This window comes from Ammospiza nelsoni, chromosome 28 (assembly GCF_027579445.1).
Source record: "Ammospiza nelsoni isolate bAmmNel1 chromosome 28, bAmmNel1.pri, whole genome shotgun sequence".
Classification (NCBI taxonomy): Eukaryota; Metazoa; Chordata; class Aves; order Passeriformes; family Passerellidae; genus Ammospiza; species Ammospiza nelsoni.
The window spans coordinates 4165271-4188765 of NC_080660.1; the positions used below are offsets into that span (position 1 = coordinate 4165271).

General features: G+C 58.8%; 1 protein-coding gene across 1 annotated transcript; it reads left to right on the top strand.

Moving 5' to 3' along the window:
- The first annotated feature begins 15126 nt into the window (after positions 1-15126).
- On the top strand, positions 15127-20835 carry LOC132084885 (low affinity immunoglobulin gamma Fc region receptor III-like). The gene is made up of 9 exons (XM_059490167.1): positions 15127-15169; positions 18221-18241; positions 18330-18527; positions 18822-19085; positions 19885-19998; positions 20082-20165; positions 20537-20558; positions 20647-20726; positions 20807-20835. The coding sequence occupies exons 1-9, from the start codon at positions 15127-15129 to the stop codon at positions 20833-20835; spliced, it is 855 nt and encodes a 284-aa protein (XP_059346150.1).
- Positions 20836-23495: the final 2660 nt, after the last annotated feature.

Below are 23495 nucleotides of genomic sequence, written 5' to 3' on the forward strand. Positions count from 1 at the left end.
CCCCCAGTGCCCCCCAGTGTCACAGCACATTCCTGTAGATGTCACCGGGTTCCTGCGATCGCCCCTGGGGTCCCCGCAGCTCTGCATAGGTCACCTGGGGATCCTGGAGGGTGGTGGCATGGGGGGACGCTGCGAGAGACACGGGCTGTGGGATCTGGGCGGGGTGACACTTGTCAGTGACATGTCCCTCTGTGTGTGTCCCCCCCGTACTCACCCCCTGCCTTCTTGGTGACCACGATGTGGGTGTACAGCACTTCCCTCTCCTCTGGGGAGCCGGGGGATCCGAGGGGGCCCTGAGGGAATAAAGGGGATGTGTGGGAGGGAATGGGAGGTCTTGGGGGTTGAGGTAAAAGAGGAGAGTGTGGTTTGAGACCCCCACTCACCTTTTCTGCTGCTTCCTGGCAGCTGCAGAGGAAAGAGGGAAGGGGTGACTGTGGGGTCCCCAGGGCCCTGACCCCTCTCAGGATTCCTGAGTCCCCACTGGACCCTCAATTCCCCTCAGGGCCTCCAAGCATCTCTGAAGCCCTCCAGAATTAATGAACATCCCCAGTGCCCTCGACCAACTCAGCCTCAAGAACCCAAAGCGCAGCAGGGACAAAGACTCCCAGATACCCCCAGGACTCCTGAAAGAACCCTCAACATTCCTGCAGGACCCTCCAGTGTCTCCCCAAACCCTTCAGGACCCCCAGACATGGTCACAGTTCTGGGGCTGTGGGTGCTGCCCTATCGCTCCCCAGCTCTGGGGGCCTTTACAGCTCCCTGGGAGCCCTGTCCCCCGTTTGTCACCCAGCCACATGGTGCCACCGGTGCCAGGTCAGAATGACACCCGCAAGGAGGAGCAGGAACAGAAGGGCCCCACCGACCCCTGAGGCCACTGCAAGAAGCAGTGGGGGACACATCAGGATCACGCATTTATCCAGGAGAACAGCATTCCCTGGTGACCCCATGTGACCCCACCTGTGACCCAGGGTGAGCCAGGTGTCACCTCCAGGGCCAGCTCTGGGCTCAGTGCCCGGAACACACAGTGCCCATCTGTCCCATGTGGTTGGGGGCCACACACTGGTAGGTGCCTGAATGTCCCACATCGATGTCCCTGAGCTCCAGGAGGGGACCCTGGACCACCTCCTGCCTGTTGTGCAGCCAGGTGAAGGTGACAGGGGCTGAGCCCACCTGCACTGAGCAGCGCAGGGTCACGTTGTCACCTGCATGCACCTGGTGTGAGAGGGGACCAGGGTTGATGGTGGCATTGGCCACGGGCACTGTGGGGACAGAGACAGGGCTGGCACTGGGCGAGGTGGGATGGGGGTTCTGTGCGTGGGGTCACCCCCAGCCCGAGTGTCCTGCTCACCCAGGACGGTGACATTCAGGGGGTCACTCTCGGCCACGCTGTCCCTGTCGCTGACCCGGCACCAGTACTGGCCGCTGTCATTGTCCCCAACATGTCCCAGCTCCTGGTGGTGGCTGGTGCCCAGCAGTGCCCCCGAGCCCTCCCGGTGCCAGGAGAAGGGCACGAGGCCTGTCCTCACAGCCACCTCACAGCTCAGCACTAGGCTGTCCCCCAGTGTCACCTGTCTCCCCGGTGGCTGCACTGACAGGGACACCCCCGAGAGCGTGACCCCTGTGGATGGACCCAGAAGGGATTGGGGACCCAGGAAGGATGGGAGACACGGGAGGGAAAGGAAGGGATTGGAGGGAAGCAGAGAGGATCCCAGTGAGCAGAAGGGGACCCTGGGAGGCAGGTTGGGACCCAGGGACAATGGTGAGACCCCATGGAAAGGTGCAGAGACCCAGGCAGGGATGGGGAACCAAAACAGAGACTGAGGAGACTCAGGGAATGATTTGGGGTTTATAGACAGGCCGGAGGACCCATGGAAGGAAGGCAAACCAGAGGGTGGAGCAGGGATCTTGGAAAGGGTGGGGAATCCAGGGAGGGATGGGAAGGACAAAGAGAGGGATGAGGGATCAGGAGGGGGAACTAGGCAGTCATGGAGGAAACCAGGAGGGACTTGGGAAATTTTGTATGACCCAGGGAGGAGTAAAGAGATGGATGAAGGATTCAGGCAGTGATAGGAAATCCTTGGAGGATGTCGGGCTTCCCTGTCCCCATCGTTGCACTCACTGTGTACTGTCACTGTCACCGTCTTTGACACCCTCCACTTTGACACCACTTTGCTCACCCGGCCCTCACAGTGGTAGTTGCCGCTGTGGTGCTGCTGCAGAGGGGACAGGGACAGCTCGGTGCCATCACGGAGCCCCTCCGGTTTCTTCCCCTTATGGTAAAATGACACCGAGAGGACCGTGTTGTTCCACCAGCTCCGGCAGCGCAGTGTCACTGTGTCCCCCTCCAGCAGCATCTGTGCTGGCATCTGCAGCACCAGCCCTTCTAGGGGACAGAGGGGTCCTGTCGTACCTTATGGCACTGAGACCCCCAATTGGGTGCACCAGGGGTCCCCAGTTCCATCAGGATTCCCCCACAGTGGGATGTTCTGGGATGTCCCCAGAGCAGGGGACAGGCTCTGGCCACACAGGAGGTGACCCATGGAGCAGAGCCCACCCAGAGCCCTTGGGGTCCCTGCAGGTGCCAGCCTGGGGACACCTGAAGCCCCCTCACCATCTAAGACTGTCACAGCAGGGGTACGCCCAGTGCCAGGTATGTCACAGGTGTAGGTGGCACTTTGGTGACAGTGAGGCGGTCCTGTCCTTGCTGCCCCCAGTGCTGCCCGTCCTTGTACCAGGTGGTGGCACTGGCAGTCCCTGAGCCCTGGCAGATAAGTGTCACCCGGTCCCACAGCACTGCCGGCCTCCAGGGGGGCTCCACCAGGAGCTGGGTGGTCTGGGCACCTGTGGGTGACAAGGGAAATCAGCCTGCCAGGGCCATTGTGGGGCTGGGGACAGCAGGGTGGGGACATGGCACCCCCCGAGGACTCACCAGTGAGGCTGAGGGTCTGGGCTGGAAGGGAGAAGGGACAGGGCTCAGTGGGGGTGGCACTGCAGAGAAAACACCACAGGGGCAAGGGGTGTGGGGGCTGTCCCCAAACTGTCCCTCTGGGGAAAGCAGTTCTTGTTGGAAAGTGTGTCTGGGTGGTCCACAAAATATTCAGAGTGGCAGAGGGACATGCATGTGTCACAGCCACCCGTGCACCACATCCCTGTGGCACAGACACCTTGGGACCATGGTCACTGAGGCCACCCCAGGCTGAGGCAGAACATGGGGACAATGTGGACACCCTGGGCATGAGGACATCATAGACAGAGCCCATGCTGGCCCAGGTCACCCCCACCAGCTCATGATCCCATCCCCATGGCCACATCCTCACTGTTCTTGTCCCCTTCTGTCCCTGCATCCCAGTTCCCTTGTCCCTACCCCCAGAGCTCCCTGAGCCCAAAGGTGCCAGTCCCCACACTCCTGTCCCCACATTCCTGTCCCCACATCCCCAAATTCCTGCCTCCCTCTTCCTGTCCCCAAAGCCACCCTACATCTCCAGTCACACCCAGGTCCACTGTGGGTTACATGGACTGGATCTGCTGGCATTGGGGACCTCAGGGGACCCCACAGCCCCCCTGTGCCTCCTCCCCTCCCCATCCCTGGGGTGTCAGGCCCGTGTCCGGGGCACTCACCCCACAGGGGCAGCGCCACCTTCCCGGCCATCGCGGTGTCCCCAGCCATGTGCACTGGCTGTCACTCGCTGCTGTGGCCACCGCTCCCCTGGCTGGCAGCTCTTTGGATGAAGGGGAAGGAAGCAAGGTCACGTCCAAGTGCAGGTGGCCCTTGGTAGGGGCAGGGTGCCAATGAGCTGGGTACAGGCTGGGGACAAGGCTGCTAAATCTGGGGACATGGTGGGGGATAGTGTTGCCAGGAGTAGGGGGCTCAGGGGATGTGGGGAACCAAGGATGGGTGTCCAGGAGAATGGGGGTCCAGAGGAATTGGGGTCTCCATGCCTGGGGGCATTCAGGGATGGGGGTGCTGTGGGAACATGGTCCCCAGGGATTTGGGGTCATGGCATGTGGGTTGGGGGTGCAGGGGGAAAATGGGGACCCTCGGGAATAAGGGTTCTGGGGGAAGAAGCAGCCCATGGGATGGGATCAAGGCAATGGCGGTGCTGGGCAATGGCAGTCCTGGGATGGGGGTCCCCAGGGAGGAGAGAAACCAAGGCAATGGGGGTCCCATGGTTGGGTTCCCAGATGAATGGGGGTTTCTGGGATGGGCAGTGTCTGGGTGGGCACAGGGGTCACAGCTCCTTCCCTGGATTACTCAGATTTTAGGGTGACCCACAGACTAGCAAAGCCAACCTGGGGTGCTTGTTTCCTGTGCAGCCATCACATGGGGGGTCCTGGATAGCTCTGCCTCTGTGCCCTCCCCCACCCTTGAATTTTTCCTCTCTTTATTTCTCTTATTTCTTTATTTTCCTCACTTTTGTGGCAGGGGCCCTTACCCCCAGTTCTTGGCTCAGCAATCCCAGGGAGCACCTGAGCAGGGAGTTGGTTGGGGGGAGATGGGGGAGGGGAAAAATTTGGGTTAGGGCGTGCCAGGAAGGGTGGGGAGGCTGTGAGTGATGGAGGTGTTGGGCTGTGCCCTCTCAATAGTTTTACTCTCTTTTCCTTGGAAAAGAAGGAAGTGGCCGTTCGTGCTGAGAGTCAGATGGGAAAGGGAGGAGGTTCTGTTTTTGGGGGGCACATCCAGGAGGGTCTTGTCCTAGGAGGATCCTGTCTTAGGGAGTGACACTTCCTGGCATGAGGGGACCTGTCTTGGGGGTGTCAGTTCCAGAAATGTCCCTGCACATTCCTGGCTGGGTGCCTGTCCCAGGGGTGGCACATCCTGGGGACCCCTGTCAATGCAAGGCTGGGGCCCAGCCATGGCCCAGACCCACTGCACAGGGATGGCCATTGCCCAGCCCTGCTCTGGCCAGCCCCAGGTGGCAGCCAGCACCTGAGGGTTCCTCCTGCTCCCTTGGCTTTGATTCTGGCAGCCTTAGAGCTGCTGCAGAGGTGAGAATTCTGTGGGTAGAAACAGGCCTGCCTGTGGTTTGCTCAGCCCTGCAAGAAGCACAAACACAAAGGGAGCCCAAGCAGTGGCTCTGTGAGGGCCTTTGATGGTTTTCAGAGCAGGGCTGGCTGGAAACCGCCCATGCAAGGACAGCTGTGGGAGAACCAGTCCGGAAATGCAGCAATTGATCATTTTGTCCTTGTGCCCAAGGGACTGAGAGAGCCCCAGAACTACTGCAAATCCCACAACAATCTGCTCAACATCTTGACCTGGACCCTCCTCCTCCTTCCTGCCTTACCCTGCATGTACAGTGGCCGCATGCCCCGCACCCACCACAGCCGCTCTCTCACTGCCCTCCACACCTGGATGGGGAGAGAAAATTGAGCAAAGGCGTCCTGGGTTGAGGCAAGGACCAGGAGAGATCACTCATCATATCCTGTCACGGGTAAAACTGCCACAGAACTAGAGATATGAATTGAATTTATTGCTGACAAAATCAGAGCAAGATAAGGATAAGTCAAATAAACCCTTCCATACACCTTCCCTCTCTTAAGAATAACTATGTAGTCATAGTTGGCTTTCTCTATTATATTGGTTATTTTTCAAAATATTTTGATACAATACAATTTGTAATCACTTTTTAACTGCTTTTGATGCACCACAATTTGTCAGCCCTTTTACCCTAATCCCTGTGTCGAAATATATTTTAGTGTGATAAATAATATAGTTTAGGCTCTCCCAAAAGATCAAGAGCGAGACTATGTGCTGTGTGTTACAACATTAACTGATGGAGAAGTAGCTAATGCCTTTATTTGTGTAACTAAGTGACAATGGTGAGAATAAGTAAAATAATTTTGTGAAACAGCTAATGTTGATTTAATGTACTGGTGGAGTATCTCATCTGTATGAGAAGAACACATTGAAAAGTAGCAGGTAAATAAACATCAAAAGAAAGAATGCAAAGAGGAATTTACCACTGACTCTTCCATTATCAAGAACTATCAAACCACAGAACAGGGGGACCTTGTGAGGACATAAAATATGTAAATTTAATCTGCAGTATGGCATGTACTTTATGAAAATGAATCAAGGGTCAAACCAAGCAAAAGGATTCCTGGAACATGTGAACTGGAAGGAATGTTTGAATATGTATTACCCTCTTAAGTATGTATTTAACCAATACAATGAAAAGGTATGTAGGAAGAATTGTTGTAGTTAACAGTGTGCCTCTGGCAGTTGCCAAGCACCCAGCAGGCTGTTTATTGTCCCTTTTATCAAGTATTAAACATTTAGAAATTTGAAAGAGTGAGCCTTGTTTCTCACACAGTTTAACCAAAAAATGGAATATTGGGTATAATGGGAGGGAAAAATATTGTGTGCTCCCTCAGCACTGGAAGGGTAAATGAGGAGCCCTGTGGGGTGCTGTGAAGAGGAAGAAGAGACCCCTGAGGGGAATCGATGCCCCCAGTGCTCCCAGTGTGCCCCCAGTGTCACAGCACATCATCGTAGTCACTGGGGTCCCGTTGTCCCTCGTGGGGTCCCGACAACTCCGTGTTGGTCACTTGTGGATCCCGAGGTGGGGCAGGGCTGGAGGATGCCCGTGGGGGCCCTGAGAGAGACACCGGTTGTGGGGACCTGGGTGGGGGTGACACTCGTAGGTGATGTGTCCCTGTCCTCCCTGTACTCTATCTCTGCCCACTCGGTTCACAGCCCCCTCCTCTGGGGGGGGCGGTCTAAGGGGGATGGGGAGGGGGAAAGGCGGAGTCCCAGCCCGAGCCCCCCACTCACCTGTCCTGGAGCTTCCTGGTGGCTGCAAGGGAAAGGGCAGGAGGTGACCAGGGGGAGCCCAAGATCCCTGAACCTTCCTGGGACCTCAGCAGCTCCAACCACCCACAGGACCCCCAAATCCCCACTGCAGCCTCAATTCCCAATGGAACCCTTATTCCCCCTGTACACTCTGATCACTTCTGAATCTCCCAGAACTTCTGCATCACTGCAGTTCCCCCAGTCCCCCTGTTGCCCACAACCCTCTGTGTCCCGAGTACCCCAAGCCTGGCAGGGAGGGGGACCCCCAAAACACCACCAGGACCCAAAAAGATCCTCCAACAACCCTGCACAGCCCTCCAGGATTACCACAGACCCTCCAGGAGCTCCCAATGCACCACAATGTTCCTCAAAGTCCATCTGGGGATGGCCCAGGAGCCCAACAAAGACGCTCCAAATACACCCCAAATCCCCCTGGACCCCCAGCCAAGGTCACTGCGGGCTCAGTGTCCCCCAGCTCAGTGGCCCTGGGTGCTGCTGATCTCTGTCCCCACTCTGGGGCCTTCCCCTCACTCCAGGACCCCCGTCCCCCATTGTCACCCACTCCGGTGGTGCCACCAGTGACAGCCCCCGATGACAGCCAGGAGCAGGAGCAGGAACAGGAGGGCCCTGCCAACATTCACAGCCACTGCTGGGGACAGAGGGGACACACTGGGGTCACCCTGAACCATGGGGGTCCTGAACACCCGGTGACCCTGTTTGTGTCCCAGGGTGAGCCAGGTGTCACCTCCAGGGCCAGCTCAGGGCTGAGTGCCCGGAACACGCGGTGCCCATCCTGTCCCAGCTGGTTGGTGGCAACGCACTGGTAGGTGCCCGAATGTCCCACATCGATGTCCCTGAGCTCCAGGAGGGGACCTTGTGCCACCTCGTGCCCATTGTACAGTCAGGTGAAGGTGACAGGGGCTGAGCCCATCTGCTCTGAGCAGCTCAGAGTCACATTGTCACCTGCATGCACCTGGTTTGCCAGGGGACCGGTGGTGATGGTGTCATTGGTCATGGGCACTGTGGGGACAGAGACAGGGCTGGCACTGGGCAAGGTAGGATGGAGATGGGGATACTGTGGGTGCGGTCATCCCCAGCTCAAGGGTCCTGGTCTCCCAGGACAGTGACATTCAGGGGGTCACTCTTGGCCAAGCTCTCCCCGTCGCTGTCCCCACACTGGTACTGGCCGCTGTCATTGTCCCAAGCGTGGCACTGCTCCAGGTGGGGGGTGGTGCCCAGTGGTGCCCTCAAGCCCTCCCAGTGCCAGGAGAAGGACAGGGGACCTCTCCCTGTGGCCACTGCGCAGCTCAGCACGAGGTGGTGCCCCAGTGCCACCTGTCTCCTGGGGGGCTGCACCCACAGTTAGAGCGGGACCCCTGCGGGGGAGGGATGACTGCAGGGGACAATGGGGGACCTGGGGAGGTCGGGTGGGAGAGGGGAAGGGGGACCCCAGTGAGAGAGAGGCAGCACAGAGATGGAAGGGGGCTTGGAAACGCACCCTAAGCAAGGATGGAGGGTTCAGGGATCTGTCATCTGGAGAGGAATATGGGGACACCCCAGGAAGGGTATGTAAACCCAGGGAGGGAATGGTGAGACCTGAGGACCATGGGAGGAGATCAGAGAGGGCTGTGGTTGAACCAGGGGGAGATGAAGGGATCCCAGTGAGGAATGGGGGGACACAGAGGGTGATCCCAGCAGGAATGAGAGGATGTGGAAAAAGATTGCAAGGAAATAGGGGGTACCCACATAGAGTGGATAGTTGGAGGATCCGGTGAGATACCCAGGAAAAAATGGGGGACCCTGGCATTTATGGGGGAACCCAGGCAGTGTGGGGGACCCAGGGAGGCTGTGGGGGCTCCCCGTGCCCATCCCCACACTCACAGCACACCGTGATGAAGAGCCGGGCGCTGCTCTTCTGCACGGCCCCACCATCGGAGCGCACCTGGCAGCTGTAATTCCCTGAGTGGCAGACCCCCATGGCGGGCACCAGCAGCTGCGGGGACCCCTGCGGGCCCCCCACCAACTGCCCATCCTGGTAGAACATGCGCAGGACGGGGGCTCGGGGCCGCAGGGGGCTGGGGGTGCTGAGGCAGCTGAGAGTCAGGGGGGATCCCACGGTGAGCTTGGGGGGACCCTCCAGCACTGGGGCTGAGAAGAGCTCTGGGAAGGAGAGGGGAGGGAGATTTGTGAGCCCGAGTCCCTGGGGCAGGGCTGTGGGGATATCAAGGTGGCAGCTGTGGGGTGCTCACCATGCACTGTCACTGTCACTGGATCCGAGAGCGCCCATGGTGGCACCTCAGAGTCCACCTGGCCCCTGCAGCTGTAGCAGCCACTGTGGTTCAGCTGCAGAGGGGACAGGGACAGCTCGGTCCTACTGAGGGACCTCTCCACCTCCTTGTCCCCATGGTAGAATTGCACCCCAGTGACCGACATGTTCGCGCAGTGCCGGCAGTGCAGTGTCACCATGTCCCCCTCCAGCAGCTCCTGCGCCAGCACCTGCAGCACCAGTTGGCCTGCGGGACATGGGAGTCTTAGGATACCTGGGGCATTCCATTTTCTCAAAGAACCCACGAATTGGAACATATCCATTGCACCAGGGGTCCCTGAATACAGAACTGGGGTCCCTCTGCTCTGAGATTCTCTGGGATGTCCCTGTGTGCCGGGGAAAGGCTCTGGTCACACCAGGAGGTGACCCATGGAGCAGAGCCCACCCAGAGCCCTCGGGGTGCCCGCAGGTGCCAGGCTGGAGACAACCAAACCCCCTCACCATTTGAGACTGTCACAGAGGGGCTCTGCCCAGTGCTGGGTCTGTCACACGTGTAGGTGCCACTCTCAGTGACAGTGAACTGATCGTGTCTCTCCTGCCACCAGCGTCGCCCGTCCTTGTACCAGATGGTGGCTGTCCCAAAGCCCTGGCAGGTCAGTGTCACCCAGTCCCACAGCACCACCGGCCTCCAGGGGGGCTCCACCAGGAGCTGGGTAGTCTGAGCACCTGTGGGTGAGAGGGGACACCAGCCTGCCAGGGCCAGGGTAGGGCAGGGGACAGCAGGAAGGGCCATGGCATCCCCCGAGGACTCACCAGCAAGGCCAAGGGTCTGGGCTGGAAGGGAGAAGGGACAGGGCTGGGTGAGGGTGGCATCACAGGGACATTGGCAGGGAGGGACTGGGTGTGGGAGCTGTCCATAAACTGTCATAATGTGGCAAGGACCCCTTGGGGATAGAGACACACTGACTAGCCCTTGCTCAGTTAGGACATTGGACACCCGGAAATGGAAACTCAGCAGTGGTTGCAGTGGTCACCCCCACCAGCCCCACGATAGTTTCCCAAATCCCTGTCCCCCTGTTATTGTCCCACTTCTCCTGTCCCCACAGCCCTGGTCACCTCATGCTTTGCCTCTGCGGCCTTTTGCGACCTCAGGGGACCCAGCAGCCTCCCTGTGCCCTCTCTTCACCAGTCTCTGCCTCACCAGGGCCCATCCCCAGGGTGTCAGGCCCGTGCCCGGGGCACTCACCCCACAGGAGCAGCGCCACCTTCCCGGCCATCCCAGTGTCCCCAGCCATGTGCACTGGCTGTCACTCGCTGCTGTGGCCACCGCTCCCCAGGTTGGTGGCTCTTCAGATAAAGGGGAAGGAAGCGAGGTCACATCTCGTCCCCATGTGTAGGTGGCCATTGCAGGGGGCAGGATGGGGACAGGCTGTGGGCAGGGTGGGGACCTTGTGGGACATGGTGGGGACATGGTGGGGACAGAACTTGGAGTCTGAGGTGATGTAGGGAGCCAGGGATGGGTGTCCAGAGGAATGGGGTGCCCAGGTATGAGTGTCCCATGGGAATGGGGGTCCCAGTGGATGGATGGACTCAGACTTGGGGATGAAGGTGCCAGAACAATGTGGCCTCCTGGGATTTGTGATCATGGGATGGGAGCCAAGGGATGGAGGTGCCAGGGGAAAGGGGAACCCTGTGAGAATGGGGGCCCTGGTGGAATCATTGTCCCCAAGGAATGGGGCTCCCAGGGGCTGGAATTACCAGGATGGGGTTCTTTGGGGTCGGAGATTGTGAGGAATTGCAGTCCAGGGAAGGGGTCTTAGGGAAGGAGGGACAAAAGGAAATGGGATTCCCATGATTGGGGTCCCAGAGGAATGGGGGTGTCAGGGATGGGCAGTGGCTGGGGGGGGCATGGGGGTCACAGCTCCTTCTCTGGGTGTATCAGATTTTGGGGTGACCCGTGGCCAGGTGATGCCCCCTTGGGATGTTCATTTCCTGTGCAGGTATCACAGGGGGGTTCTGGGTAGCTCTGCTTCTGTGCCCTCCCCTGCCCTTGATTTTTTCTTTCTTTATTTCTATTTTTTTCCTTACTTTCCTCACTTTTATGCCATGTCTCCTCAACCCCAGTCCCTGGCTCAGCAATCCCAGGAATCACCTGAGCAGGGAATGCATTGGAGGGAGCCAGGAGAGGGGGATAATTGGGAGCAAGGATTGCAGGGAAGGATGGGGAGGCTGTGGGGGATGGAGGTGTTGGGCTGTGCCCCCTCAACACTTTCACTTTCTTTTTCCTGGACAAAAAGGAAGAGGCCGTTTGTCCTGAGAGTCAGATGGCAAAGGGAGGCAGTGTCTGTCCTGGGAGGGCACATCCGGGAGGATCCTGCTCTGTGAGGTCCCTGTTGTAGGGATGACCTGGGGGAAACCAGTCCAGGGAGCGGCACATCCTGGCATGGGGGGACCTGGGGGTGGCAGTTCCAGTTATGTCCCTGCACATTCCTGGCCGGGTGCCTGTCCCAGGGGTGGCACATCCTGGGAACCCCTGCAAGGCTGGGGCCCAGCCGTGGCCCAGCCCCACTGCACAGGGATGGCCATTGCCCAGCCCTGCTCTGGTCAGCCCCAGGTGGCAGCCAGCACCTGAGGGTCCCCCCTGCCCCATTGGCTTTGATTCTGGCAGCTTTAGAGCTGCTGCAGAGGTGAGAATTCTGTGGGGGAAAATGCCTGCCTGTGGTTTGCAAGAAGCACAAACTCCAAAGGGAGCCCAAGCAGTGGCTCTGGGAGGTCCTTTGATGGTTTTCAGAGCAGGGCTGGCTGGAAACTCCCCATGCAAGGGCAGCTGTGGAGGAACCAGTGCGAAAATGTGAGAATTGGTCATTTTGTCCCTCTCAACAAGGGACTGTGAGAGCCCCAGCACTACTGCAAATTCCACACCAACCTGCTCAACAACCTGACCTGGACCTTCCTTCTTGAACAAAACCTGCAGCCCTTTGGTACCTCATGGAAAGAATGTTTGTGATCTGGATGTGCACACCAGAAGAGAGGGAAAAGTGTGGCAATATTGAGCAGGGGCTGCACACGAGGGGCTGGGGAACAGGAGTGTCACAGCAGAAGCGGGGAGTGCCCAAGCAGGGGAATTCAGGGCAGGCTGGAATGGATTTACCGGGGAATCAGACCCTGAGGCACACTCTGGGTCACCCCCAGCCCGATAGTCCCGCTCACCCAAGACGGTGACATTCAGGGGGTCACTCTCAGCCACACTGTCCCCGTTGCTGACCCAGCACCGGTACTGGCTGCTATCATTGTCCCCAACACCACCAGGCAGGGGCTGGTGCCCAGCGGTGCCCCTGAGCCCTCCCGGTGCCAGAAGAACAGGGGACCTGTCCCCGCAGCCACCACACAGCTCAGCACATGGCGGTGCCCGAGTGCCACCTGTCCCTCGGGGGGCTGCGCCAACAGTGGCACCCCAAGAGTGGAACCCCTGTGGGAGGGGGGGACAGCAGGGGACAGTGAGGGACCTGGGGGGTGTTGGGGAGGGGCAGGAGGATCACAGTGAGGGAGAGGAGATGCAGAGATGGTGAGGGGCTTGGAAACGAGGAGATGGAGGGTTGTGGGAGGGGACATCTGGGGGGGGTGGCGGCACCAGGAAGGGTATGGGGACCATGGGAGGGGATGGTGGGACCTGGGGAATGTGTGGGGACCTCAGAGAGGGGTGGGGGGATGCAAGGAGGAGTGAAGGGACTCAGTGAAAGATGGGGAGACACAGGCCAGGAATGGAGGACTTGGGGAGGGACCCAGGGCAGGAATGGCAGGACAGAGAAGAGGTGTCGGGGAGGATGGGGGTACACATGTAGGGGTACGGGACCCGGGGGAAGACCTGAGAAAGAATGGGAGAGACAGGGAGGGATCCAGGAAAGGTTGGGGGCCACAGGGCAGGTGTCAAGGAGGGTTGAGGATCCCTAGGCAGTGCTGCAGTAGCCAAGGAGGCTGTAGGGGCTCCCCATGCCAATCCCACACTCAGCAGTGTGCACCATGATGCAGAGCCCCCTCTCAGAGTGCACCTGGCAGCTGGAATTCCCCAACTGGGAGACCCCCATGTTGGGCACCAGCAGCAGCAGGGACCCCTGTGGGCCCCCCACCACCTGCCCATCCCTGTAGAACACGTGCAGGAGTGGGGCTTGGGGCCAGAGTGGGTTGGGGGTGCTGAGGCAGCTGAGAGTCAGGGGGACCCCAGGGTGGGCTCAAGGGGACCCTCCAGCACCGGCACCGAGAAGAGCTCTGGGAAGGAGAGGAGAGGTGAGGACTGTGACTCTGAGTCCATTGGGAAGTGGCTTTGGGGCTGTCAGGAGATTGGAGTTCCAGCCGTGGGGGTGCTGACCATAAACTGTCCCTGTCTCTGGCACTGACTTGCCCACATTGACATTTCCACATCCAGCCAGCCCCTGCAGCTGTAGTGGCCACTGTGGTTCAGCTGCAGAGGGGACAGGGACAGCTTGGCCTCATAGTGGGCCCTCCCCACCTCCTTGTCTCCATGGTAGAATCGCACTCTGGTCCTGCCAGCATTGGCATCGCAGTGTCACCATGTCCCCCTCCAGCAGCTCCCGCGCCGGTACATGCAGCACCAGCCAGGCGGGGTGACATGGGTGTCCTGTCACACTGGGGGTCCCATTTTCATGGGGATACCCCACGGGGTCACACCCAGCGCACCAGGGTCCCCAATTCTGACACTGGAATCCCCCCACTCTGGGATGTCTCCAGAGCAGTGAACAGGCTCTGATTACACAGGAGGTGACCCATGGAGCAGAGTTCACCCAGAGCCCTTGGGGTACCCGCAAGTGCAAGCCTGGGGAGACCCAAAGTCCCCTCAACATCTGGGACTGTAAATGGTGGGCTGCACCCGGTGCTGGGTCTGTCACACACGTAGGTGCTTTTCACATTCACAGTGAAGTGGTCGGGTCCCTCCTGCCCCGAGTGCTGCCCATCGTACCAGATGGTGTCACCAGCAGTCCCTGAGCCCTGGCAGGTCAGTCTCACCTGATCCCACAGCACCGCCGGCCTCCAGGGCGGCTCCACCAGGAGCTGGCTGATCTGGGCACCTGCGGGTGACAGGGGACACCAGCCTGCCAGGGTCAGAGTGGGGCTGGGGACAGTGGAGTGGGGCCATGGCATCCCCTGAGGACTCGCCAGCGAGGCCGAGGGTCTGTGCTGGAAGGGAGAAGGGACAGGGCTGGTTGGGGGTGGCACCATGGGAACAGTGGCACAGGGGTACAGGGTGTGGGGGCTGTCCCTAACTGTCTCCATGGGGGCAGCAGTTCTTGTGGGAAAGTGTGTTTGGGTGGTCCTCAAAAGATTCTGATAGGCAGGGGAACATGTCTGCGTCACAACCACTTATACACTACATTCCTGTTGCACAGATACCTTGAGAACTGGAACTTGTCCCCTTCTGTCCCTGCATCCCTGTTCCCTTGTCCCTATCCCCAGAGCTCCCTGAGCCCAAAGGTGCCAGTCCCCACATTCCTGGCAACACATCCCCATCCCCAAATTCCTGACCCCTGTTCCTTTCCCCAAAGCCACCTCAACATCCCTTTTCCCACCCAGATCCCATGTGGGTAACAAGGACTGGCACTGCTGGCATTGGGGACCTCAAGGTACCCAACAGGCCCCCTGTGCCCCCTCCCCTCCCTATCCCCGGGGTGTCAGGCCCGTTCCCCGGGCACTCACCCCACAGGAGCAGCGCCACCTTCCCAGCCATCCCAGTGTCCCCAGCCATGTGCACTGGCTGTCACTCGCTGCTGTGGCCAACGCTCCCCTGGCTGGCAGCTCTTCGGATAAAGGGGAAGGAAGCGAGGTCACATCTGTCCCCATGCGTTGGTGGCCCTTGGTGGGGGCAGGGTGGCCACAAGCTGGGGACAGGCTGGGGACAAGGCTGCATAATATGGGAACATGGTGGGGATGATGTAGTCAGGAGTAAGGGGCTCAGGGGATGTGGGGAACCAAGGATGGGTGTCCAGGAGAATGGGGGTCCAGGGGAATTTGGGTCTCCATGCCTGGGGACATTCAAGGATGGGGGTGCTATGGGAACATGCCCACTGAGGGATTTGGGGTCATGGAATGTGGGTCCCAAGGTGGGGGGTGCAGGGGGAATAAAGGGGACCTTGGGAATAGGGGTTGTGTGGGAAGAAGCAGCCCATGGGATGGGATCAAGGCAATGGTGGTGCTGGGCAATGGCAGTCCTGGGATGGGGTCTCCAAGGAGGAGAGACCAAGGCAATGGGGGTCCCATGGTTGGGTTCCCATGGGAATGGGGGTTTCAGTGATGGGCAGTGTCTGGGTGGGCACAGGATTCACAGCTCCAGCCCTGGATGTCTCAGATTTTGGGGTGACTCAGAGCCCAGAAAAGCACTATACCTGAAGCACCCCAGGGCTGTCCTGGGAGTCTCTGTGTCTCTGCCCCACACACCCTCAGATCAGGTCCCCACATTTCCTGGCTCAGCAATCCCAGGCAACCCTTGAAGACCAGTTGGTTCAGACCAAAGCCATAGAATAAAACCAAAAATCTTTCCCACACCATTATTTTCCCAATATGTGAATACTCAGTCAAAATACAACTGGCAAGGTATAAATGCTCTGCTTTATAGAATCCATTGCTTTCCCAATAAGTCACTCACAAAAATACCGCAAACAAATCACAATGAAATGAGAGTTTTCAGTTCTCTTTAGGAGTCATTGGTACATACCATAGCAGCGTTTGCTTGGGGATAACACAAAGTAGGGAATCTCCCTGAGTGTCCAACAGCTCCATGGGATTGTTCCCTGCCTGCTGGGCAGCAACCCAGCCCTGAAGGAAGCCTTTTCTTGGGCCATCTTTAGGAACTCTCCCCATTTTGCTCATTCCCACCCTGAAACTTGATTGACTTCCCTTGTAGAAAGGGGAAAAGCTCTGTCCATCCCTGGGACAGTGCACAGGAATCTGTGGAAATGCCCCTGTGTGCCTCAGGGTCCAAATGATCAATTGCTGCATTTCTGGACTGGTTCCCTCGCAGGTGCCCCTGCAAGGGTTTTTACAGTCAGCCCTGCTCTGAAAACCATCAAAGGCCCTCACACAGCCACTGCTTAGGCACTCTTTGGGGTTTTGTGCTTCTTGCAGGGCTGAGCAAACCACAGCTCAGCTCATCCTGTGGGGGGGCCTTTTTCCACCCACAGAATTCTCACCTCTGCAGCAGCTCTTAAGCTGCAGAATCAAAGCCAAGGGGGCAAGGGGGACCCTCAGGTGCTGGCTGCACCCTGGGGCTGGGCAGAGCAGGGCTGGGCAATGGCCATCCCTGTGCAGTGGGGCTGGGCCATGGCTGGGTCCCACCTTTGTATTGACAGGGGTCCCCAGGATGTGCCACCCCTTGGGACAGGCACCCAGCCAGGAATGTGCAGGGAAATTTCTGGAACTGCCACCCCCAGGACAGGACCCCCCATGCCAGGATGTGGCACCCCTGGGGCAGGATCCCCCAGCTGAACTCCAGAGGAGAGACCTTAGAGGACAGAAGCCCCCTGTATGTGCCCCCCTAGAAATGGAGAATGACCCCTTTTCCCATCTGACTCTCAGCACAAACAGCCTCTTCTCTCTCCTCCAGGACAAAGAAAGTGGAAGTGTTGAGCAGGCACAGCCCAGCACCTCCATCCCCCAAAGCCTCCTCACCCTTCCCTGCACCCCCTGCTCCCCATTTCCCCCCTCTCCTGGGTCCCCCAACCCGTTCCCTGCTCAGGTGCACCCCAGGATTTCTGAGCCAGGAACTGGGGGTGAGGGGATATAGCAAAAAGTAAGAAGAATAAGGAAGAAAGAGAAATAAAGAGAGGAAAAAGTGAGGGGCAGGCGAGGACACAGAGGTCGAACTACCCAGGACCCCCACGCAATGCCTGGCCAGGAAACGAACACCCCAGGGGAGATTATGCGGGGCCTAGCCTCATCAGAAAATCTGAGGCACCCAGAGAAGGAGCTGTGACTCCCATGTTCCCCCCCACACTGCCCAACCCTGGCACACCCATTCTTCTGGGACCCCAACCTTGGAATCCAATTTCCTTCAGCCACCCCTTCCATGAGACCCCCATCCCTGGACTGCAATTCCCCAGGATCTCCAATCCCAAGGAACACCATCCCAGTAATTCCAGACGATGGGACACCACTGCCCTTGGAGACCTTGATTCCTCCAGGACCACCATTCTCACAGGGTCCCCCTTTCCCCTGGCACCCCCATTTCATGATCACAAATCCCAGGAGGCCACATTGTTCTGGGACCCTCATCCACAAGTCTGAGTCTACCCAACCCTTGGGACACCCATTTACCTGGGACCCCATCCCTGGGCACCCCATTCTCCTGGACACTCATCCCAGGCTCCCTACACAGCCTTAGACTCAAAATTGTGACAATACAATGTCCCCACCATGTCCCACCATCCCCCACCATGTCCCCAGACTATGCAGCCTTGTCTCCAGCCTGTCCCCAACTTGTAGCCACCCTGCCCCCACCAAGGCCCACCTACACGTGGGGACAGACGTGACCTCGCTTCCTTCCCCTTCATCCGAAGAGCCGCCAGCCAGGGGAGCGGTGGCCACAGCAGCGAGTGACAGCCAGTGCACATGGCTGGGGAAACCGGGATGGCCGGGAAGGTGGTGCTGCTCCTGTGGGGTGAGTGCCCCAGGCACGGGCCTGACAGCCGTGGGATGGGCTGTGGTAAGGCAGAGACTGGTGGGGAGGGGGCACAGGGGGCTGTGAGGTCCCCTGAGGTCCCCAATGGCAGCAGAGGCAGAGCAGGGCATGGAGCTCAGTGTGACCAGAGATTTAGGGTGGCTTTAGGGAAAGAAATAGGGGAACTGGGATGTGAAGACAGGAAGAGGGGGATAGAGATGTGGGGACAAATATGTGGCAGAAGAAGCCTTGGGGCTTGGGGACTGTGGGGATAGGGACAGGGGAACAGGGATACTGGGACATGGAATGGGGCCATGTAACATGCAGATGTCACCTGGCCATGGGGAAAGGTGCCATTGGAATGGGATCATGGGCACAGGACCATGGGACTTGGCCGTGGGGACAGGTGCTGTAGGGCTGGTGGAGGTGGGCAGTGCAAACATAGGGTGTCCACAGTGTCCCCATGACCCTCACCAGCCCTGTCCCTTTTCCCTTCCAGCCCAGACCCTCAGCCTTGCTGGTGAGTCCTCGGGGGATGCCATAGCCCCACCCTGCTGTCTCGAACCCTGCAACGGCCCTGGCAGGCTGGTGTCCCCTCTCACCCACAGGTGCCCAGACCACCCAGCTGCTGGTGGATCCCCCCTGGAGGCCGGCGGTGCTGTGGGACCGGGTGACACTGACCTGCCAGGGCTCGGGGACTGCTGGTGACACCAGCTGGTACAAGGATGTGCAGCGCTGGGGGCAGGAGGGAGGCAACAACCTCACTGTCACTGAGAATGGCACTTACACGTGTGAGAGACCTGGAAGTGGGTGCAGCCCTCCCGTGATTGTCTCAGATGGTGAGGGTTGTTTGTGTCCTCAGCTTGGCACCCACGGGAACCCCGAGGATGCTGGATGAGCTCTACTCCATGGGTCACCCTCTGGTGTTACCAGAGCCTGTCCCCTATAGAGGGGGAAATCCCAGAGCATCCCACTATGGGGGGACCCTCGTGTTGAAATTGGGGAAACCTGGTGTGCTGGCTTTGACCCAATATGGGGGTCCTGATGATATCAGGACCCTCCAGACCCCTGTGATGTGACAGCACCCCTCTGCCCCCCAGACCAGGTGGTGCTGCAGGTGCCAGCGCGGACACTGCTGGAGGGGGAAACGTTGACACTGCGTTGCCGGTACAGGCAGGAAAAGTCGGCCACTCTGGTGTTCTACCGTGAGGAGACAGAACTGAGAGTGCTCCACAATGGGACCGAGCTGTCCCTGTCCCCTCTGCAGCAGAACCACAGCGGCCGCTACCACTGCAAGGCCTGGGTGAACAACGGGGTATCACAGAAATGGGAGGAGTCAGTGCCTGTGACAGTGACAGTGCATGGTGAGCATCCCACAGCCGCCACCCTGACAGCCCCATAGCACCTCCCCAGGGATTCGGGGTCACTGTTTCCAAAGCCCCCCATTTCCTGCCCTGAGCTTGTCCGGGGACCAGTGCTGGAGGGTCCCCCCAAGCCCACCCAGGGGTCCCCCCTCACTCTCAACTGCCTCAGCAGCCCCAGCCCCCTGCGGCCCCAAGCCCCCCTCCTGAACGTGTTCTACTGAGACGGGCAGGTGGTGGGGGGCCCACAGGGGTCCCCGCAGCTGCTGGTGCCCGTTGTGGGGGTCTCCCACTCAGGGAATTACAGCTTCCAGGTGCGCTCCCAGGGGGGCTGTTCGGAAAAGCAGCGCCCAGCTCTGCATCACGGTCCGCAGCGAGTGCGGGGATGGGCACGAGGAGCCCTCACAGCCTCCTCTAGTCTCCTTTCCTGGGCATCTCCATGTCCCTCAGACACCATGCTTGTGTCCTCCGCCTCCGCTCTGTGTCCCCTCACCCCTCTGTGGTGTGACCCCATCCACAACATCCCCCATCACACCCACCCCCCTTGTCCCTACCCACCCACACCAGCTGCCAGCCCCTCCCTGTGCTCTCAGTCCAGTCTCTGTCCCCACAGTGCGTGTGGCCAATGCCACCATCACCCTTGGCAGCCTATCACACCAGGTGCGTGCAGGTGACCCCGTGACCCTGTGCTGCTTGGTGCAGGTGGGCTCAGCCCCTGTCACCTTCACCTGGCTGCAGAATGGGCAGGAGGTGGCCCGGGGTTCCCTCCTGGAGCTCAGGGCAGTTGATGTGGGACATTCAGGCACCTACCAGTGCATAGCCACCAACGAGCTGGGACATGATGGGCACCGAGTGTTCCGGGCACATAGCCCAGAGTTGGCGCTGTTGGTGACACCGTGGGGACACAGGGACACAGGTAAGGTCACACAGGGTCATTCGGGGTCGAAGAACCCTTGAGTTTCTGGGTGACCCTGATGTGTCCCCCTCTGTTTCTTGCAGTGGCCGCAGGTGTCGGTTGGGCCCTTTTCTTCCTGCTGCTGCTCGTGGGTGTCATTGTGGCCTGGCACCGGTGGCACCGTGTGGGTTGGTGACAATGGGGGGACAGGGGGTCCTAGGGAGCTGTAGAGGGCCCCAGAGTGTGGGCACCCATAGTCCCAGAACTGTCACCTTGCCTGGGGGTCCTGTAGGGTTTGGGGAGGTGCTGGAGGGTCCTGCAAGGATGTTGGGGGTTCTTTCAGGGGCCCTGGCAGTGTTTGGAGCATGTCTGTCCCTCCTGGGCTTTGAATTCTTGAGGCTGAATTGGCCCATGACACTGGGGAGGCTCATAAACTGGGGGGCTTTAGAGATGCTTGGGGGTTGTGAGAGGAATTGAGGGTCCTGTGAGGGTTCAGGAATCCTGAGAGGGGGCAGGGCCCTGGGACCCCACAGTCACCATTACCCTCTTTCCTTTGCAGCTGCCAGGAAGCAGCAGAAAAGGTGAGTGGGTTTCTTCAACCATGAGTGCCCTTTTTCCCACATGACACAAGTCTCCATCACCTCCCACACATTGTCTTTTTCTCCACAGCCCCTCCCCTTATCCCCTGCCCCCCCCAGAGGAGGGAGAGGTTGTGTACACCCACGTTGTGAGCACCAAACATGTGCAGCGTGAGTACTGTGGACTGGGGGGACAGTGACAGTGGTGTCACCCCTTCCCCTTTGGTCCCCCCAACCGTTCTGTCCTGCAGGGCCCTCAGGCATCACCGACCACCAGTAACCCTGGGTGGCCTACGTGGAGCTGCGGGGATCTCAAGGACGACCAAGAAATCCCAGTGACATCAATGAGGTTGTGCTGTGACACTGGGGGCAACTGGGGTGCACTTGGCGTCCCCACCCATGGGCACCCACTTGTGTGTGTGCTGCCACTAACAACTGCCCTCCCTGTGGAGGCACAAAGATCCCAAAGGGCTGAGACAAGAACAATTTCCTGAAACAGCAGAGAGAGAGAATAAAACCAAAAGCTACAGCAACAATGTTCAGATTCCAAATTTTCACAAAAAGATCAATTTCCTTGGGAAGTCCCCAAAAGAAACAAACCCTGGAAACTCTCCCCTTCACAATTCCTCCACCAGAGGAACCTGCAACTTGCAACTTCCTTGCTCTGATGGCCAAAGTGGCCTTCAGGAGGCTCTGGATTCTCTTGTGCCTTGTCCCAAACTCCTCCTCTGCCCGGTTGCCCCCACGAGGATGTCACAAATGCCCTGTGGGGGCTCCAGAGCCTCCCCCTTCTTCAGAGCAGGTCAGGATCCGGCCATGGCACAGGGTGGGATGTCAGAGACAAGAACAGTTTGATGTCTGGAGACATTGTGGAACAGCTGTGTGTGGCAGGGATGGGTCAGACTTTGCTTTTGGTGAGATAGGGCCCCATCTGTCCATCAGTCTGTCAGCCATGGCACACTGGGGACAGTGTGAGGCTCTGCCAAAGCCAGCTTCTGAGTGGCCAGGTGACCAGAAGTGCCACCTGGAGAGAGGGCCCTTGGTAGCCAAACTGGCTTACAACGCAGAGCATGAGGTTGCCAAATCCCAGACCCTGTCTTTCTTGGGATGTCTGTCTCATCCCCGGAGTTGGCAACTCATTTAAATGAGAAATGTCTGCCAAGGAAAGTGGGAACTGTCCTGGAATGAAAGGAAGACACATGCTAAAACTTTTATTGATTTAAAAAATGATGGGGCTTCCAGGCAAAAGTGTAGAAAAAGGAATAACAGCTCTTTACTAGGAAATTTATAAACCAGAACAGAACAAACAACACAAACCCAGAACTTTCCCTCCCACTCAGTACTGTTGGTTTTTGTGGCAGTTATAACCGCGGCCAGCAAGGGGCGCTGCAAAGAGCACTCCCGGCCAGCAGGGGGCGCCCCGGTCCAGCTCCATCCCCTCAGGGGCCATGGCAGCCTCGGACGGGAGGCAGGAGGGGAAATCGCTCCTTTGGCAAACTCACGGGCACCAATCGGTCCCGGCACCACCACCAGCAGCGAGCAGAAGCCGCCAAGGCAGCAGGTTGGATCCCAGTGCCCACTGGCAGCGTAGCAGTATCCCGGGGCAGGCACACACCCTGCACAACACCCAGGACCACTCTCCATGATCCTGAATGGAAGGAAGGCAGCACCTGACCCCAGGCAGGTCTCAGGGCCACAGCAGCACCTCTGGTGGCTTTGTGCCACAATTCCTGCAAACCCTCAGCCTTTCAGTCAGGTGAGGAGGGCAGGGATGGAGCAGCTTTGGGACCACCTGGAATCCACACAGGGTCACTCCCCACAGCCCCACCATGGCTGTGGGTGAGCCCCTGTTCGATATTTCCACACTGTTCCCTCATATCTAGCAGCCATGGTCAGAACCCAAAAATTCTTCTCAGGCTGTTAGAAAGGGCTGCAGGTTTGAGACAGGAAGGATGATAGACCTGATCAGGTTTTTGAACAGATTGTTGTTGTCTTTGAAGGGTATTTGGGGCTCTCTCAGAACCTTGGGCAAAGGGAGAAAATTATCAATTGCTGCATTTCTGGACTGGTTCTCCCGCAGCTGCCCCTGCAGGGCTTTTTCCAGCCAGGCCTGCTCTGAAAACCATCAGAGGCCCTCGCAGAACCGCTGCGTGGGCTCTCTTTGGGTTTTGTGTTTCTTGCAGGCTTGAGCAAACCACAGCCAGGCCTTTTTCCCCCACAGAATTCTCACCTCTGCAGCAGCTCCACAGATTCAGAGCCCCTTGGAATCTGTCTGGGGTGTCGCCCTGACTGCCGGCACCTTGTGGAGGCTGTGCTGGGCCACGAGTCTCCCAAAAATCTGAGGCACCCCGGGACGGACCCTGAGACCCATGGGTCCACCCAGCCACTGCCCATCCCTGGGACTTCCATTCCCTTGGAAATCAAATAATGGGTGTCCCATTCCTATATGTTCTCCATTGCATGGGACATCTACCCCATTTCCCAGGATCTCTAGGCCCAGTATCCCATTCCAAAAGAGCCCTCTCCTATTCATTTCATCCCCTGAAATCCTCCTTTCCCCAGGACCTTGATTCTCCAAGGACCCCAGTTCCTGCGGGACCCCACATTCCCCCAGCATCCCAATTGCATGAACCCCAAATCCTGGAGCCCACATTCCCCTGGGACTCCCATCTCTGAGTCCTCCCAGCCCTGGGGACCCCCATTCCCATGGCACCCCCTGTCCCTGGTGATTCCCCCTCTTCAGGATCCCCATTCCCAGGGACCCCATCCCTGGGACCCCACATTCCCCTGGACACCCAGCCCTGGCTCTCTGAGCCCCCCACTCCTGAGAACCCCATGTCCACTGTGTCACACCCAGGCTTGTCCCCATCCTGTCCCCACCCTGCCCACAGCCCAGGCCCAGCTTGTGGCCACCCTGCCCCCACCAGGTGCCACCTACGC